Source organism: Neophocaena asiaeorientalis, unplaced genomic scaffold, assembly GCF_003031525.2.
Source record: "Neophocaena asiaeorientalis asiaeorientalis breed wild unplaced genomic scaffold, Neophocaena_asiaeorientalis_V1.1 scaffold118, whole genome shotgun sequence".
NCBI lineage: Eukaryota > Metazoa > Chordata > Mammalia > Artiodactyla > Phocoenidae > Neophocaena > Neophocaena asiaeorientalis.
This window is the reverse complement of record NW_020175528.1, coordinates 2844352-2862781: the sequence shown is the minus strand read 5'-3', so window position 1 is coordinate 2862781 and position 18430 is coordinate 2844352. Positions and strand designations below refer to the sequence as shown.

The 18430-nt window shown below is 38.1% G+C and overlaps 1 protein-coding gene across 3 annotated transcripts in view; it reads left to right on the top strand.

Moving 5' to 3' along the window:
- GK5 (glycerol kinase 5) overlaps positions 1-18430 on the top strand; it is a 73443-nt gene that overhangs the window by 35594 nt on the left and 19419 nt on the right. For all 3 annotated transcript variants that reach the window (XM_024769016.1, XM_024769015.1, XM_024769017.1), the window contains 6 exons: positions 7853-7930; positions 8499-8560; positions 9030-9103; positions 9308-9368; positions 10759-10885; positions 12094-12198. In XM_024769016.1, coding sequence (XP_024624784.1) covers positions 7853-7930; positions 8499-8560; positions 9030-9103; positions 9308-9368; positions 10759-10885; positions 12094-12198 — 507 coding nt within the window. The remainder of the gene's footprint in view (positions 1-7852; positions 7931-8498; positions 8561-9029; positions 9104-9307; positions 9369-10758; positions 10886-12093; positions 12199-18430) is intronic.

Below are 18430 nucleotides of genomic sequence, written 5' to 3'. Positions count from 1 at the left end.
GTGTGTGTGTGTGTGTGTGTGTGTGTGTGTGTGTGCGCGCGCGCACGCGCACGCGTGTGTGTGTGTGTCTAGATTATAGGGATGAGAAAAATGCAAGGAATAAAGAGAATAATTTGCTTATTTGAGGGAAAATTAAGTGTCCACCACATTGGGATGGAAGACAAGGAATCCTTACTCAGTTTGTTTTTTTAAAACCTTTTTATTGTGAGTCATGGCACATATAGAAAAGTGAACAAAACAAAAATGTACCACTCAGTGATATTTTGTGGAGCAAATATCTGTGTAACACTACTCGAATCAAGAACTAGAACACTGTGGCACTATGTATTACATTTTCTTTCCACTTTTACAATTTACATGTTTACTCCTCAACACTGCACGTCAGCTTTCTTTGCCTGAATATTTTTGAATTTTGTAAATGGAATCATACAGTGCTTATTCTTTTGTGTCTGACTCCTTTCGCTTAACATATTTGTGAAATATGACCAAATGGTATGTAAATTAATTTCCTTATATTTTCATTGCTATTTAGTGTTCAGTATATGATTTTACATAGTTTATCCATTTTGTTCATGTACATTTGAGTTATTTCCAAATGTACATTTTGGGCCATTATGAATAATGCTATGTAAATGCATTTCTGCTGTATCTATGCATGGGAATGGAACTTTTAGGGCATGAATGTGTATATATATTTTCACCTTTAGTGGATAATATCAAACATTTTTGCACAGTTTTTGACAATTTACACACCCCTCATCAGTGAAGGAGAGAATTTATAATTTCATTTACCATCATAATTGATATTATCAGTCTTTATTTATTTATTTTTGCGGTATGCGGGCCTCTCACTGTTGTGGCCTCTCCCGTTGCGGAGCGCAGGCTCAGTGGCCATGGCTCACGGGCCCAGCCGCTCCGCGGCATGTGGGATCCTCCCGGACAGGGGCAGGAACCCGTGTCCCCTGCATCGGCAGGCGGACTCTCAACCACTGCACCACCAGGGAAGTCCTATAAGTCTTTTTAATTTTAGTCATTTTGGTGGGTAGGTAGTGATATTTCATTGTGGTTTTAGACTGGATAAAAAAGCAAAATCAAACTATATGCTGCCTTATGGGAGACATACTTTAGATTCAAAAATACAAATCAGTTAAAAGTAAATGGATGGAATCTATGCAACGGAAACAGACTCACAGACATAGAGAAGACTGGCTTGTGGTTGCCAAGGGGAAGGGGGAGTGGGGAGGGAAGGATTGAGTGGTTGGGATTAGCACATGCAAACTAGTATGTATAGGATGGATAAGCAACAAGGTCCTACTGTATGGTGCAGGGAACTATATTCAATATCCTGTAATAAACCATAATGGAAAAGAATATGAAAGAGAATGTATGTATATGTATATAGAATCACGTGGCTGTACAGCAGAAATTAACACAACATTGTAAATCAACTATACTTCAATAAAATATTTTTTTAAAAAGCAAATGAGTGGAAAAGATTTCCATGCAAACAGCAACCACAAGCTAAGTGACTATCTAATATCAGACGAAACAAACTTTAAAAACAAACAAAAAAATGTTGCTAGAGAAAATAAGGGCATTTTATAAGAAGAAGTCCATCCATCAGAAATATATAACAATTGGGACTTCCCTGGCATTCCAGTGGTTAAGACTCCACACTTCCACTGCAGGGGGCACAGGTTCCATCCCTGGTCAGGGAAGATCCTGCATGCTGAGCTGCACAACCAAAAAATATATATATGACAATAATGCACATAATAACAGTGCTCCGAAATACAGGAAGCAAAAACTGACAGAACTGAAGGTGTAAATAAACAGTTCACCAGTGGTAGTTAGAACAACTAGAGAGAAGATCAACAAGGAAATAGAAAACTTGAACAGCATAAAGCAACTAGACCTAATAGACATTTATGGAAAACTAATAACAGCAGAATATACATCCTTCTTAAGTGCACATGGAACCTGCTCCAGGATAGAACATATGCCACACCATAATACAAGTCTCAATAAATTTAAAAGGACTGAAATTATACAAAGTATTCCTATGACTACAAAGGAATGAAATTAGAAGTAAGTAGCAGAAAGAAATTTGGGAAGTTCAAAAATATGTGGAAATTAAACAAAGCACTTTTAAACAATCAATGGGTAAAAGAAGAAGTATCAAGAGAAATTAGAAAAATTTTGAGATGAATGAAAATGAAAACACAGTATACTAAGATATGATGTAGCAAGAGTAGTCTTTACAGGGAATTTTAGAACAAGACTATATTACATAGAGAGACTACATGAAAACAAATCTAATATTCTCCCTTAAGACACTGGAAAAAGGTGAGCAAACTAAACCCAAAGCAGGCAGAAGGAAAGTAATATAAAGGCTAGAGTGAAAATTGATGAAACAGAGAATAGAAAAACAGTTGAAAAAATCAACAAAACCAAAAGTTGGTTTGAAAAGATTAGCTAGACTGACAACGAGAAAAAGAAAAGAGAGAAAGATCCAAATAACTGAAATTATGAATGAAAGAGGGAACATTAATTCCAACTTCACAGAAGTACAAAGCTCTATTAAGCAATACTATGAACAAGTGTATGCCAAATTAGATAACTTAGATAAAATGGAATACTTCCCAGAAATGCACAGACTACCCAAACTGACTCAAGAAGACATATACAAGCGGAATAAATCTTTTGTCCTTTAAAAAAATTAGTACATGTTAATTTTAGAGGAGTTTTAGGTTTACAGAAACATTGAGCAGAAAGTACAGAGTTCCCATATTCCCCCCAACACGGTTTTCCTGTTATTAACATTTTGCATTAATATGCTACATTTGTTGCAATTGATGAATCAGCAGTAACACATTATTATAAAATATTATTAATGTAATATATCTATGATTACGGTATCATACAAAATAGTTTCATTGACTAAAAACCCCTGCATTTCATTTATTCATCCCTCTCCTCTTACCCCTGAAACCCTGGCAACGACCGATTTTTTTTTTTTAACTGTCTTTATATAGTTTTGCCTTTTCCAGAATGTTGTATAGTTGGAATCATACAGAATGTAGCCTTTTCAGACTGGCTTCTTTCACTTAACAATATGCATTAAAGGTTTCTCCATGTCTTTTTGTGGTTTGATAGCTTATTTCTTTTTACCACTAATTAGTATTTCATTGTGTAGATGTATCACAGTGTGTTTATCCAGTCAGCTATTGAAGGATATCTTATTGCTTCCAGTTTTTGGCAATTATGAATAAAGCTGCTGTAAACATTTGTGTGGAGGTTTTTGTATGAACATAAATTTTCACCTCGTTTGGGTAAATACCTAGGTATGTGATTGCTGGATCATATGGTAAGACTATGTTTAGCTTTGAAAGAAACTGCTAAATTGTCTTCCAAAGTGGTTGTACCATTTTGCATTTGTACCAACAATGAATGGGAGTTGCTTCACATCCTTGCTAACATTTGATGTCAATTTTGGATTTTAGCCATTCTGATAGGTGTGACATAGTATCTCATTGGTTTAATTTGCAATTCCCTAATACAGGGGTCTGGTACTGGTCTGCGGTCTGTTAGGAACGGGGTTGCACAGCAGGAGGTGAGTGGTGGGCAAGCGAGCGAAGCTTCATCTGCTGCTCCCTATCGCTCGCATGACCGCCTGAACCTCCCCCCAGCCGCCGTCCATGGAAAAATTGTCTTCCATGAAACCGGTGTCTGGTGCCAAAAAGGTTGGGGACCCGCTGCTCTAATAGCATATGATGTAGAAATGTGACTCTACTCTCATTTCTTTTCCTTTGCATTGACAAGGACCTCCAGGATATATTGACTAGAAGCGATGACTACAAACATCCTTTTCTCATTCCTGATCTTGGAACAAAAGCTTTCAACATTTCACATTTAGTATAAATTTCTTTAGCTATCCTTTATCAAATTAAGGAAATTCTCTACTTTTCCTAGTTTGCCAAGACATTTTGTTACGACTGAATGTTGACTTTATCAAACACATTTTCTGCGCTTATTATCTAGGTGTGACAACCTGCTTGGCGTTTGTAGGGCGTCTTAAATTCATTGTTTGATATCTGTTGTTGATTTGGGAAATTTCTCAGCCATTATCTTCAAATATAAATTTCTGCTGCATTCTGCTTATCTTCTTTCCTTCTGAAAATCTGATTACATGTATGTTAGACCTTTTGACTAAATCCTTTTTGTCTCTCACTCTAACATATTTTCTATTCTTTGGTCTCTATGGACTTTATTCAGGATATTTTCTTCTAACCTGTCTTCCAAATCTCTTATCTCTCTGTTTCTAATGTGCTATTATGAAAACCCATCCACTAAGTTCTTAATTTTTTTAGTTCTAGAATTTCACTTGTTTTCCCCACATAATTAGCATGGTATTTTAAAAGTCCATGGCTATTAATTCCAATATCTATAGCTCCTATGGACTGTCTCTTTCTCCTTCCCCCACCCCCTGCAATGTTCTCTTGTTTCCTTGTATGCCTGGTTACTTAATTGGTTTTTTAAAAAATTTTAAGCCACTTTATTGAGGTATGATTATTGGCATACAAATAGCTATGCATATTTAATGCGTACAACTTGATGAGTTTGGTGAACCTGGCTACTTGTTTGTATGTATGTGTGTGTGTATATATATACATATATATGTGTGTGTGTGTGTATATGTGTGTGTATATATATATATGAACTAGACATTGTATTTGTGAGCTTGTGTGTAGAAATTACGAGAGCCTTAACATATGTTGCTCTGGATAGGATCTATGTATGCTTCTTCCATTCTTCTATGCACCAGCATTATCTCAATCCAATTTAATGATTGAGATGGTTCAAAGCTGAGTTGGAGTTCCTATAGGAGCCCATCCTTCTAGTTTACCCTTTCTCCGAGGGTAGAGCCATTTGGAGTCTTAACCCAATGTGCAGAGGATTGCCCTTGGTCCTCCTACCTTAGGAAGCCCTGATACCTACTCTGTGTCCATCTAGCCTCACAAGGGCCTACTACCTATCAATCAGAGGGCCTGGCTCTCACATATTTTTTAAAATAAATTTATTTATTTTTGGTTGCATTGGGTCTTTGTTGCTGTGCGCGGGCTTTCTCTGGTTGCAGCGAGTGGGGCCTACTCTTCGTTGTAGTGCGCGGGCTTCTCATTGCGGTGGCTTCTAGTTGCAGAGCATGGTCTCTAGGCACGCAGGCTTCAGTAGTTGTGGCACCCAGGCTCAGTAGTTGTGGCACACGGGCTTAGTTGCTCCGCGGTATGTGGGATCTTCCCGGACCAGGGCTTGAGCCTGTGTCCCCTGAATTGGCAGGCGGATTCTTAACCACTGCGCCACCAGGGAAGCCCTCAAGTATTTTTTGAATGAGCAAATGAACTTACTACCTGGCACGCATTATTGCTACTTGCTGAAATACAGATTAACCTTTGTCTAATCTGAAACAAATTTTAGAATCACAATTTCTAAATTTAAGAAGAGTTTGAAATCTAATAATATTACTTTAAGTACTCCATATTTAAGTGGTATAGTACTTGACTCTTCAAAATACTTGTTATAAGTAATCTACAGATGACTTCTTTTTTTGGAACTCATGTTCGCGGGCCTCTCACTGTTGTAGCCTCTCCCGTTGCGGAGCGCAGGCTCAGCGGCCATGGCTCACAGGCCCAGCCGCTCCGCGGCATGTGGGATCTTCCCAGAACGGGGCACGAACCCATGTCCCCTGCATCTGCAGGCGGACTCTCAACCACTGCGCCACCAGGGAAGCCCATGTCTTCATTTTATTGATCCTTTCTACTGTTAAAATATGATTCATTCTTAAATGTCTCCATTTGTTGTTTTTTTAAATCTCATTTATTTAGCAAGCTTTATTTTTTTAACATCTTTATTGGAATATAATTGCTTTACAGTGTTGTGTTAGTTTCTACTGTATAACAAAGTGAATCAACTATATGCATATGTATATCCCCATATCCCCTCCCTCTTGCCTCTTCCTCCCACTCTCCTTATCCCACCCCTCTAGGTAGTCGCAAAGCACTGAGTTGATCTCCCTGTGCCATGCAGCTGCTTCCCACTAGCTATCTATTTTACGTTTGGTAGTGTATATATATGTCAGTGCTACTCTTTAACTTCGTCCCAGCTTACCCTTCCCCCTCCCTGTGTCCTCAAGTCCATTCTCTGCGTCTGTGTCTTTATTCCTGTCTTGCCCCTATGTTCATCAGAACCATTTTTTTTTTTAGATTCCACATATATGTGTCAGCCTATGGTATTCGTTTTTCTCTTTTTGACTTACTTCACTCTGTATGACAGACTCTAGGTCCATCCACCTCACTACAAATAGCTCAATTTCATTTCCTTTTATGGCTGAGTAATATTCCATTGTATATATGTGCACATCTTCTTTATCCATTCATCTGTCGATGGACACTTAAGTTGCTTCCATGTCCTGGCTATTGTAAATAGAGCTGCAATGAACATTTTGGTACATGACTCTTTTTGAATTATGGTTTTCTCGGGGTATATGCCCCGTAGTGGGATTGCTGGGTCATATGGTTGTTCTATTTTTAGTTTTTTAAGGAACCTCCATAGTGGCTGTATCGATTTACATTTCCACTAACGGTGCAAGAGGGTTCCCTTTTCTCCACACCCTCTCCAGCATTTATTGCTTGTAGATTTTTTGATGATGGCCATTCTGACAGGTGTGAGGTGATACCTCATTGTAGTTTTCATTTGCATTTCTCTAATGATTAGTGATGTTGAGCATTCTTTCATGTGTTTTTTGTCAGTCTGTATATCTTCTTTAAAGAAATGTCTATTTAGGTCTTCTGCCCATTTTTGGATTGGGTTGTTTGTTTTTTTGATATTGAGCTGCTTATATATTTTGGCAATTAATCCTTTGTCAGTTGCTTTGTTTGCAAATATTTTCTCCAGTTTTTTTTTTTAACATGTGCTATATGAAAGGAACCCTCCTAGGTGCTGGGGTTATAAATGCAATCTAGTTCCTGCTCTTAAGGAGCTTAGGGAAGTAATGATGCTATGAGATAATGGCTATATGGAAGTTGCCCGTGTGGTACTGGGTTAGGCACACCTAAGAAATGCTAGTCTTGAAGGACAAATAGGAGTTGAAGAGGTGATCAAGTAGGATTTATGGAATTGTTTTCCAGTAAGTTAATGATATCTTTACAAGCATGCCAATTTCTCTATTAGCTAGTTTAAAGAGGTTTTGATTCTTTTGTTTCTTTTGGTAGATATTTTCTGTGACATTCCAGGTAAGTAATATTTTAGGCTTTAAAGGCCATGAGGATTCTGTCACAAACAGTCTGCCATCGTAGCATGAAAGTAGCCATAAATAATACATAAATAAATGAGCATGGCTGTGTTCCAGTAAAACTTTATTTAAGGACATGGAAATTTGAGTTTCATATACTTCTCATCTGTCACAGGGTATTCTTTCTGTTCTTTTAACCACTATAAAATTACAAAAATGTTCTTAACTTGAGGTACAGACAACAGGTTGGATTTGACCTATGAGCCATACTGTGCCATCCCATTTTAGACTTTCTATATTTAGACATATTTGTATATCTAAACTGAAAAAGAGATACACTTTGTTTTTTTCATCACAAAAGTAAACATTCTTGGTGTAAAACTAAAGCCTTTCATACCCTATAGTAATTGCTTAGAACAATTGGGGGTAAATTCTAGAAATTATTTCTCTATGTATATATTAATTTTTATAAAAAATGGGATTATATTGTATTTAGTGGTTGGCACTTAGTCATGCACTTAATAATTTAGCCTTTTGAATTGATTTTGTGCTGTTGTGTTTTCAAGGTGCGAAAGGCAATTGAAGAAGAAAATTGCTGCTTTGGGACTATTGATACCTGGTTGTTACATAAGCTCACAAAAGGTAAAGATGATTTGATAGATCTGTGTCTCAAGTAAGTGGAATTTGACTGACAGAAATGACCTATCTGAAAAAACTGGACGTTTGAAACTTTTTCCTCCATATCCCAGACATACTGTTTCTTTGGTACCGTAGTTACTTCATATTATACTAAAGCTAGATTAATTTCAGATTTATTCTAAGAGGAGGGTGATTTTAAAATTGTGATGAAACCTCAAACATAAGACCGAGGAACAGTCGTAATTTCGAGAGTGGAAGACTTGAGTTCAATTCCTAATCTACCACTTTGCAACTATACGGATAGTATAGCTATAGGTAATCACGTTGCTTCTCTGAGCCCCTTTCCACATCTTTAAACTGGGAATCATGATATGGAAATGTGCCTGAAAGTGCTTTTGTAAAGTATAAAATTTCAAAAAGGTTTAGTGGGAAATTGCTTTGGAGACTTTGCACTGGAAATACACATTTTGGAATGAATTTGAGGGCAGACAAAGGTCGAGACTATAAACTAAGGATAGGTGTTGATTTATACTACCTGATCATAAATAAATTGTTTCCAATATAAATTTAGGTTCTGAATTTGCCACAGATTTTTCAAATGCCAGTACAACTGGACTTTTTGACCCATATGAGGTAAAGTTTTTTTCCCTTCTTTTTTCTTTTTGAATTTATTTATTTTATTTATTTTACTTTTGGCTGCATTGGGTCTTCATTGCTGTTCATGGGCTTTCTCTAGTTGTGCCAAGCGGGGGCTACTCTTCGTTGCGGTGTGCGGGCTTCTCATTGCGGTGGCTTCTCTTGTTGTGAAGCGTGGGCTCTAGGCGTGTGGGCTCTAGGCGCCCGCGGGCTTCAGGAGTTGTGCACGTGGGCTCAGTAGTTGTGGCTTGCAGGCTCTAGAGCGCAAGCTCAGTAGTTGCGGTGCATTGGCTTAGATGCTCCTGGCATGTGGGATCTTCCCGGACCAGGGCTCAAACCCGTGTCCCCTGCATTGGCAGGTAGATTCTTAACCACTGAGCCACCAGGAAAGCCCCTTCCCTTCTTTCTGAGTCACCAATTTTTCTGTAATTTAGCTTGGATTCTGATGACATGTTTCTGTGCTCAGATGTGCTGGAGTAAGCTCATCACCTCCCTGCTTTCAATCCCGCTCTTTCTGCTGCCTCCCGTGAAGGATACGAGGTAATAATGAAAATCAGACATAGAAACCAGCAAAATTGTCCCTGAATTCACCTGGCCTGTGTGGGGAAAAGCATCTTATTATACGTTTGAGGTGCTTGTATGTTCATTATGTAACTTTTTGGCCTACGCTAAAAACAATTTGCTGAATTTTAGAATTAATATTTCTAGAGCTATAACTTACTTTTTAACCAATTTTATTTGAAGCCACAATTTTGGATCAGTGGATGAAGAGATATTTGGCGTGCCTATACCAGTAGTGGCCTTGGTAAGTAGAAAACTTGAGGGCTTCTCCTTGTATAGTATAAACTAAATGAATGTATATGAATAGTTAGGATTAGATTTAAGAAACAAAAAAGGTCCTTGCAGAATAAAGTTAAAGTATCTTTTTTCTTTTTAACTTAAAGGGCTCTCAATATAATCAGAAGTGTTCTCCACTTTCTGGAAAAGGGACCTGTGGGCCAGTGTTCTTTCATGGAAATATTTTATAACCTTTTCTGACTTCTCTATATATAGTTTTTCAGAAAACTGTGTTAAATTTTTTTTAAATGTTGTATTTTGAGTAATGTGTGGCTTGTATTTAATACTCTGAGATAAAAAACCGTGATGGGGCCAATGCTTAGTTTATATATGACATAGTATAATGATAAACCGTGATAGGGCAATTAAAGTAAAGAAGAAATATATTTACATTTTATAAAATCCTTCCTCAGCATCTACTTAGCTGGTAAAGAATTTGTGGATGAGTGGAAAATTAGCTGTTTCTGATTTTTGAGGTTTCTTTCTTTATTATAGAAACTCAGATCTTGTCTTTAATTTCCTGTAACAGCTTAAACAGGAGGTATAGAGCATCTGTCCCTAGATGGACAGTCACTATGGTAGGTGGAGAAATCAAGTGAGGGGAGGGGAATTAAATTCTCAAGTTACAAATTCCTGGAGAGGATCAGTCTTAGTAGGCTCAGGTTTAGATTAAGGTATGGCTAGAAGACATAGATTAGTGAGAAAGCATTCTTCAGATGAGTTTTGGTCCTTAAAATATTGCTGTATATATATCTACATGTAGTTACATTAACAAAATGTTACAGGGAAGTCCCTGGTGGTCTAGTGGTTAGGATTTGGCACTTTCACTGTCATGGCCTGGGTTCAATTCCTGGTTGGGGAGCTGATATCCTGCAAGCCGTGAGATGTGGGGAAAAAAAAAAAAAAGTTATAATTTTTTTTAACAAAAATGTATGTTTGGGAAATGTATATTTTTAACTTACATCTACTTATACACCTATCTCTCTTATTAAAAGAGAAATTTGTGTGGCCAGTTATTTTGACTAATGAATGAAAATGCTTGCAGTTTCAAATGAACAATCTTAGTTGTTTTTTTCTGGACAAATTTTATTCTGACTTTTATTTCTAAGATTATTCTTATGATACTTAAAAGTGGTGAAGTAGGTAGACTGCTGAAAATTCCTGAGACACGTTAGTTATCCCCATAACGTTAGTCCTAGAGAGACTCCTATCATATAGTTGTTGCTCTCTGTTTCCTTTTTTTAAGGAAAAGGAAATAAAATGGTGAACCATGAGAATACAATAAGTAAGACAGTGGGATACAGTGAAATGGAACACTGCTAAGGGCCCAAGGTCTTATATTTGAATGTTTTTGGCAGGTTGCTGACCAGCAATCAGCCATGTTTGGAGAATGCTGCTTCCAGACAGGAGATGTGAAGTTAACCATGGGAACTGGGACATTTTTGGATATTAATACTGGAAATAACCCTCAACAGAGTGTTGGAGGTAGGTAGTTAGAATATATCCTATTTATTAATAAAATATCCCTTCTTTTTACTTGTTCAACTTTTGTGACACTATTTTCTTATTTTATATTAAGGATATTGTCTAATATTTTTCATTATTCTTCTTAGAGACAGTTAATCCCCATTTCCCTTTTTTCTTAAATTAAAAGCACTAAAAAAATGAGAAAAATTTTAGGGAAAAGTTCAGAAAGACTAGGGTATTTTGGTCAGCTTTCTAAATATTTACCTATAATACATGTTATATTTGTTGAAAACATCTTTCTAGGCCTCTAAAATTTCTTTTATGTGTTAGAATTTCTTCTTTTTGTGATACTTTTTGGCAGTGGTACTTCTCAACTAGTGATCCATGCATATTTAGGGTTTTAATGACAATTGCTAAGAATTTGCTCTCTCTAATGGAGGAAATCCTGGAATGCACAAACCAAGAAATTTAGATAGTGTAACTACACTCAGGAGAGCTTGGGGCTCTTAGTCTGAGCTCTGGTCTCCTAACATGGTTACTAAGAGGTGGATTTAAAAATGTTTTTCTTGCCTTTCATTCCCCCTAAAGTTCTTCCTTTTTCCCTAACTGGGAAAATGAAAGCTGGAAAAATGATCATTATAAAAATTAAATTAAATGAAAAAAAAAACACAGAAGAATGATCATTGTTTCTATTTAGGAACGTTGTTTAGAAACTACAGATAGGGGACCTCCCTGGCAGTCCAGTGGTTAAGATTTTGCCTTCTAATGCAACAAATTCAATAAAGAGTTAAAAAAAAATTAGTAACTACAGATAAATGCAATAGCATGGTTAGTTGTCTGACAAACCAATCTCATAATAACCTTTAATTTCTCAATTAAAATATTATTTCTGTGTTTCTAGAGACACAGATATGCTTGTAGCTACTAAAAGCTAATATTTATTGTTCTTTTTCTATGCCAGGCACTGCCCTAAGTCCTTTTTCAGTTTATTTTCACAGAAGCTCTCCAAGGTAGACCACTTTACAGTCGAGGAAACTGAGACTAAGAAACTAGAAACTTGTAAGACCACAGCTAGAAAATGAGAGAGGGCTGGGATTTGAACTCAGGCAGTCTGACTCCACAGGCATGTTGCTAGTTTTTGAGATAATCAAATTGTTCCACTGTAGACTTCTCTGTAATTAATTCACTATTTATTGTGTGACTTACATTGTTTATTTGTTTTTAAGGCTTTTATCCATTAATTGGGTGGAAGATTGGGCAAGAAGTGGTGTGCTTAGCTGAAGGCAATGCAGCAGACACCGGTACTGCCATACAGTGGGCTCAACAGTTAGGTGAGTCGTCTGTTTCAACAGATTTCATAGGCCAGACATAACTCAGGAAAGCCACAGGATCGCAGATCAGCACGAATGGATGATTCAAATGAAACGAAATAAAATGACGTGCTAGAAGAAAATACAGGATGTTATTTTCATGACATTGGGATGGTAAAAGGCTAGGCATTAAAGCCAGATACCATAAAGAAAAAGAAAAATAGATGTAAGTATAGAAAACATTAGAACGTGTAGGGAGAGATGCTGTAGCAAAGTTGAAAGACAAACTGGTAAGGACAATTTGTAGCATATGTTAGAAAAATTTAAAAAGATGACAAAAAAATTGGACAAAAGGCAGAGGAATAGGTATTTTTTAAATCAAGTGACTGTTAAAATGTGCTGTTTAAATTCAATAATCAAAGAAATACACATTTAAAAATTGATGTCTCCTATGATTGTCAGAAATTAATTACTTCTACGATGCTCAGCATTGATGGAAACGTAGAGAGAAAAGTATTCTTGTTTTCCATTGCGATGAATGTTAATTAGTATGGCCTTTCTGGAGGGCAATTAGGCAACATGTATCATTTTATAGAGTACAGACCCTTGGCCCTCAGATCTATTCTTTGTTTCCTAAGAAAATAATCATACAGGTGTGCAAAGACGTGTACATACATGGGTGTTTAAAACGGCAGTTGGAAATAAGTTCCTGTCTAATAATAAAGCGTTAAGTAAGTAAATGTCGGTACATCCATATAGTAGAACGCTGTACAAATAACACAAATACTGTAGTCACAAATAACCATGTAGTTGCACATCTTATTGACATGCAACATTGTCTGTGATACATTAAGGAAGGGATTAAGCAGTCGCAGAACAGCCTGAATATTTTTTGCTTTTTTTAAAAACAGCTTTTTGAGATATAATTCACATGCCAAATAATTCACTTACTTAAGGTGTACAATTCAGTATTTTTTAGTATTTTCACAGGGTTGTGTAGCCATCACCACAATCTAATTTTAGAATATTTTTGTTCTCCATAAAAGAAACCCCCCTACCCATTGGCGGTGACTCCCTGTTCTACCCCCCAGCCCTAAGCTACCATTAATTGACTTTCTGTCTCTATGGATTTGCCTATTCTGGACATTTCATATGGATGGAATCAAACAATATGTGGTCTTTTGTGACTGGCTTCTTTCACTCAGCATGTAATGTTTTCAAGGTTCACCCATGTTGTAGCATGTATCATTACTTCATTTCTTTTCATTGCTGAATAATTTTCCACCATATGGATGAACCAGCATTTATCCATTCAACAGTTGATGGCCATCTGGGTTGTTCCCACTTTTTGACTGTTGTGAATAATGAAGAGCCTATATATTATATAACCATATTTAATGCATACAGTATGTAGTGTTATATACCAAAGTATTAACAATAGTTATGTCTGATGATTAGATTATGAGGGGCTCTGCTATCTACTTTGCTGATTTGAACTAAACTGATTTGTTTAAAGACAAAGATAATTCTGTTGGCAGAAAACATACACTTCAGGAGGAAAATGCCAATCCATTTCTTCCTTTCTCTCTCTTTCTCTATAAGCCTGCACCTACATTATCATCATAAGATTACTTATTAACAACAACAACAAATTGTTTGGAAGATTTTTATCACTTAAAAGTCTCTTCTTCCTTAAATGTACTTCTTTTAATTTTTTGGACATGTATCTTTAGTCAACTCAGAATTATCAGAAATAGGAAATATAGGTTACCTATTTCTTCTCTTTTAGTTATACCTTTTATTAATTTTACTCCTTCCCCCCGCCAAAAAAAAAAGTGCAAAGAAAAAGCAGAATGATTTCACGTTCCTCATTAAAAAAAAAATCTTTCCCAAGTTCCTTTGACATCATGTACACATTATCAGGGGGAATCATTTCCACCGCTTTGCTGGGTTGGGGCTCATTCACTGTGATTCTCAAATGATGAAAACTCTTTTCTGGGGGATGGAGCTAAATGGCCCTGACCTAGAAAAGCAGTGTGATTTCCAGTGGACACATAAGCCCCTCCTAAAGACCAGTCCCATCTCTGGCAGGAAGCAGGACCATTTGTCTGACTGGAGAGAGAGAGAGAATTCAGAGTTGAATTATTTACTTAAAAATTTCAATCATTGGACTTCCCTGTCGGCGCAGTGGTTGAGAGTCCACCTGCCGATGCAGGGGACGCGGGTTCGTACCCCAGTCCGGGAAGATCCCACATGCCGTGGAGCGGCTAGGCCCGTAAGCCATGGCCACTGAGCCTGCGTGTCTGGAGCCTGTGCTCCGCAACGGGAGAGGCCACAGCGTGAGAGGCCCAAAATTCAATCATTGGCAGAGCTAAACATTATTGGTATACATCTGTCTGAAATGTAAAAAAAAGTTGACCTTTATTTGAATATATCTCTTTCTGTTCTGAGAATTCACTTTAATGAGTATATCGAGAAAATAACTGAATTATGTTCAGGAGAAACACAGTGCATAAGAGCCTGAGTGACCCTGTCATTTCCTTGAAGATGTGTATTCTGAGCATTTATGTCTGTGTGACATGCTGCGTTTGTTCCACTCTGAATGGTGGCTTCCTCCTACCCCTTTACTGGGTTGAATGCCTCAGTCGAGCTCAGGCACGAAAGCTCTTTTAAACCACTTTCATCTTGACTTTCAGATTTATTTTCTTAATCTTTTTCACACAGGCCAATTCTCTCACTTTTTTCCCCCTTGAGTTCCTATGGGATCATCTCTTTTTCCTTTTCATCTGGTCCATCTTGGCTCCCCTTCACTCTTTGTTCCCTATTTTGCTATCTCAATCTTAGAAATATTTCTATGTCTTCCAGCTTTTATTCAGTTAACAAGTAATTAAGTGCTAAGTACGAACCTGGACCTGTACATGCTAGGAGACACCAGTGGATAAGACAGTCACTCCCTGCCCTCACGGAGGTTATAGTCTAGCAGAAAAGATGTATATTAAATGAATAATGGAAAAAAACAAAAGAAATTAGTGTTAGGTACCAGGAAAGAGAAATAGAGGTAGAATCAGTGATCTCTTTCTAAAGGGGGTGCTTTGTTTGGTCTGGGGAATCAGAGGGCTTCTTTAAAGAAGTCATGCTTCAGGCTTCCCTGGTGGTGCAGTTGTTAAGAATCCGCCTGCCAATGCAGGGGACACGGGTTTGAGCCCTGGCCCGGGAAGATCCCACATGCCGCGGAGCAACTAAGCCCATGCTCCACAACTACTGAGCCTGCACTCTAGAGCTCGCGTGCCACAACTACTGAGCCCACGTGCCACAGCTACTGAAGCCCGCGTGCCTAGAGCCCATGCTCCGTAACAAGAGAAGCCCCTGCAATGAGAAGCCCGCGCACGGCAACAAAGAGTAGCCCCCACTCGCCGCAACCAGAGAAAGCCCGTGCACAGCAACAAAGACCCAATGCAGCCAAAAACAATAAATAAATAATTTATTTTTTAAAAAGTCATCTGCAACTAAAAAAAAAAAAATAGAAAAAGAAGTCGTGTTTCAGCTAGGACTGAAGGAAGAACAAGAGTGGTTGGACAGATGGGAGAAGCACTTGGTCAAGGAGCAGCCCAAGCAGAGAGGACCAGTGAAGAAGGCCCTGAGCAGGGAGAAGCATGGCCTATTTAAGGAACTGAAAGAACGCCCTATTTCTTTTCTACAACTGAGACAGTTCCCATCTCTGTTGTCCTCCAGTAACTCGGGTCAGGGGACATCTTTTCCTTAGCAATTCCACTTTTAATTGCTACATGTCACATCTGCCTGCTCCAGGCAAGCCCCATCAGACTCCCAGTATACTTTGTAAATTACCCAGGACTCTTGTTTACTAGAAATAAAGGAAACTGATTTCTTCTCTCTGGGCCTCTTCTGAAGAGAGATAACAGCCTCTCTCTTTAGAGGAGATGAGATAAACATTCTCTCATCTAGGAACTAATTAGGTGGTGGTGAATGGTTACATGCTATTGCTAGTGAGTAGGGTTTTTGTTCATGGTCTTGTATCCCTCTTGCTTCCTGCTGGGATGACACACAGTAAGATAAATATGGCTGCAGCTGGAGTGGAACCCAGTCATGAATGAAACCTTGAGTTGTCAAGGAGACTGTGCAGACCCAGGGTCTGTAGAGGGCACCAACTGAGTGTTATTGGTGAAAATACCAGAGGCTGGTGAGGACCCTGTAGATGTTCTCTATGGATCGAGCCTGCTGAGCCAAGAGAAAATCGCCTCAGATGTGGAGAAGAAAAAGCTGGGCCTCCCCACTCCTGGGAGAACCTGGTAACAGTGGACGTCAGTACTGATTGGTCTGAATTGCTCCTCTTCCAGGATAAGTGGAGAGGCCTAATCTTTCTCATACTCTGAGAAACCCGAGAGCCAAGGGTATTCATTCCCTTACCTCTCACTGCCTGCCAACCCCATAAGCCTGACCTGAAGGAAAGCACAAAGCATTCAAGAACATCCAGTACCTTGAAGGAGGATGACCAAGTTCGATAAAGCACAACAGGTGGCTCCCACAGAGGCAGATGTCATGGAGGAAACAGAAGATTAAAATAACAACAGTGGGCTTCCCTGGTGGCGCAGTGGTTAAAAATCCGCCTGCCAGGGCTTCCCTGGTGGTGCAGTGGTTGAGAGTCCGCCTGCCGATGCAGGGGACACGGGTTGGTGCCCCAGTCCGGGAAGGTATCATGCCACAGAGCAACTAAGCCCGTGCATCACAACTACTGAGGCTGCGTTCCACAACAAGAGAAGCCACTGCAATGAGAAGCCCATGCACTGCAATGAAGAGTAGCCCCCGCTCACCGCAACTAGAGAAAGCCCGGGCACAGCAACAAAGACCCAACGCAGCCAAAAATAAATAAATACATAAACTTATTAAAAATATATAACAACAGGGCTTCCCTGGTGGTGCAGTGGTTGAGAGTCCGCCTGCTGATGCAGGGGACACGGGTTCTAGGGCCGTGAGCCATGGCCACTGAGCCTGCGCGTCCAGAGCCTGTGCTCCGCAATAGGAGAGGCCACAACAGTGAGAGGCCTGCGTACTGCAAAAAAAAAAAAAATATATATATATATATATATATAAAACAACAACAAAAATAAAACAGTAAATGGATAAAAGAAAATATTGCGAAGAAATGTTGGGAACAAATAATTTCAAAGGGCAAAAACTGTGATATATAATATGTAAAGAAATTAATAAAATGTAAAATGGACAGTACTGAAAACCCAAGTAGGGATCAGGAAGAATTTAACAACAAAAAGGGAAAAAATAGAAAATAAAGCTGAAAGGTAAGATATATAGAGAGGAAAGATCAGAGGAAAGAAATATGTGACTAATTGTCTCTTTTCTAGAATATGAAAATGGAATTATGAAAATGTAAAAATTGAAGAGAGAATTGAAAATAAATGTCCCTGAACTGAAGAAAGACCTAAGTTTTCAGAGTGAAATGGCTTTACCAAGTTTAAAAAAGTCGCACACTAAGACAGTCATATGTAGATGAATTGTCTGAATCCCAAGAATAAAGAAAAGAGTTGAGACAGGAAGAACAGTTGATTTATAAAGAGAAGAGAATCAGACCGGCCTGGAAGTTAGTTGTAAAATTTTGAAAGTGGAACAACATCTACCCATTACAGAGAAAAAAGAACAGGGAGCCAATATTCCAGGGTCTGGCTAAGATGTCATTCAGATTAAGTGCAAAAGGCACATTTCTTGGCCATGCAGTATATACTTTCTGAAGAAATTACCCAAAATGAGCTAGAACAAAGATCTCAATATGGAGAAAGCAAAGGATACAAATAAAGTGTTTTCCAAATAAAAATATATTTTTTCCTGGTAGTAGGCCAGACTTCTCTTTGTTCTATTTTATTTGAGCTGCTCTTATACCAAACTGATTTAAGTTTTCTTACTGTAACGTAAACACTTTATTTCCATACATTAAGAACATCGTTTTGGATATCCTTTTAAGAGATTGAAGTGATCTTAACACTAAAAAGAGCCCCTAATTAAGCTGGGCTTAAAGATTTTATGTGTGTGCATGCTTGCTCTACAAAAGAAAGTAATGTTCCTGTCCAATGTTTCAAAATGGTATTTTTTTTCCTTCCAATAAATGCTTTTAATTCTGTGATGTGTAATTTATGGGGCAAATTGCTGGTCAAGAATAGACAACGGAGTGTACATCTTTTCTGTTCTTCATTCTTCTTCCTGTTCATCTATGTTTTTATTTCAA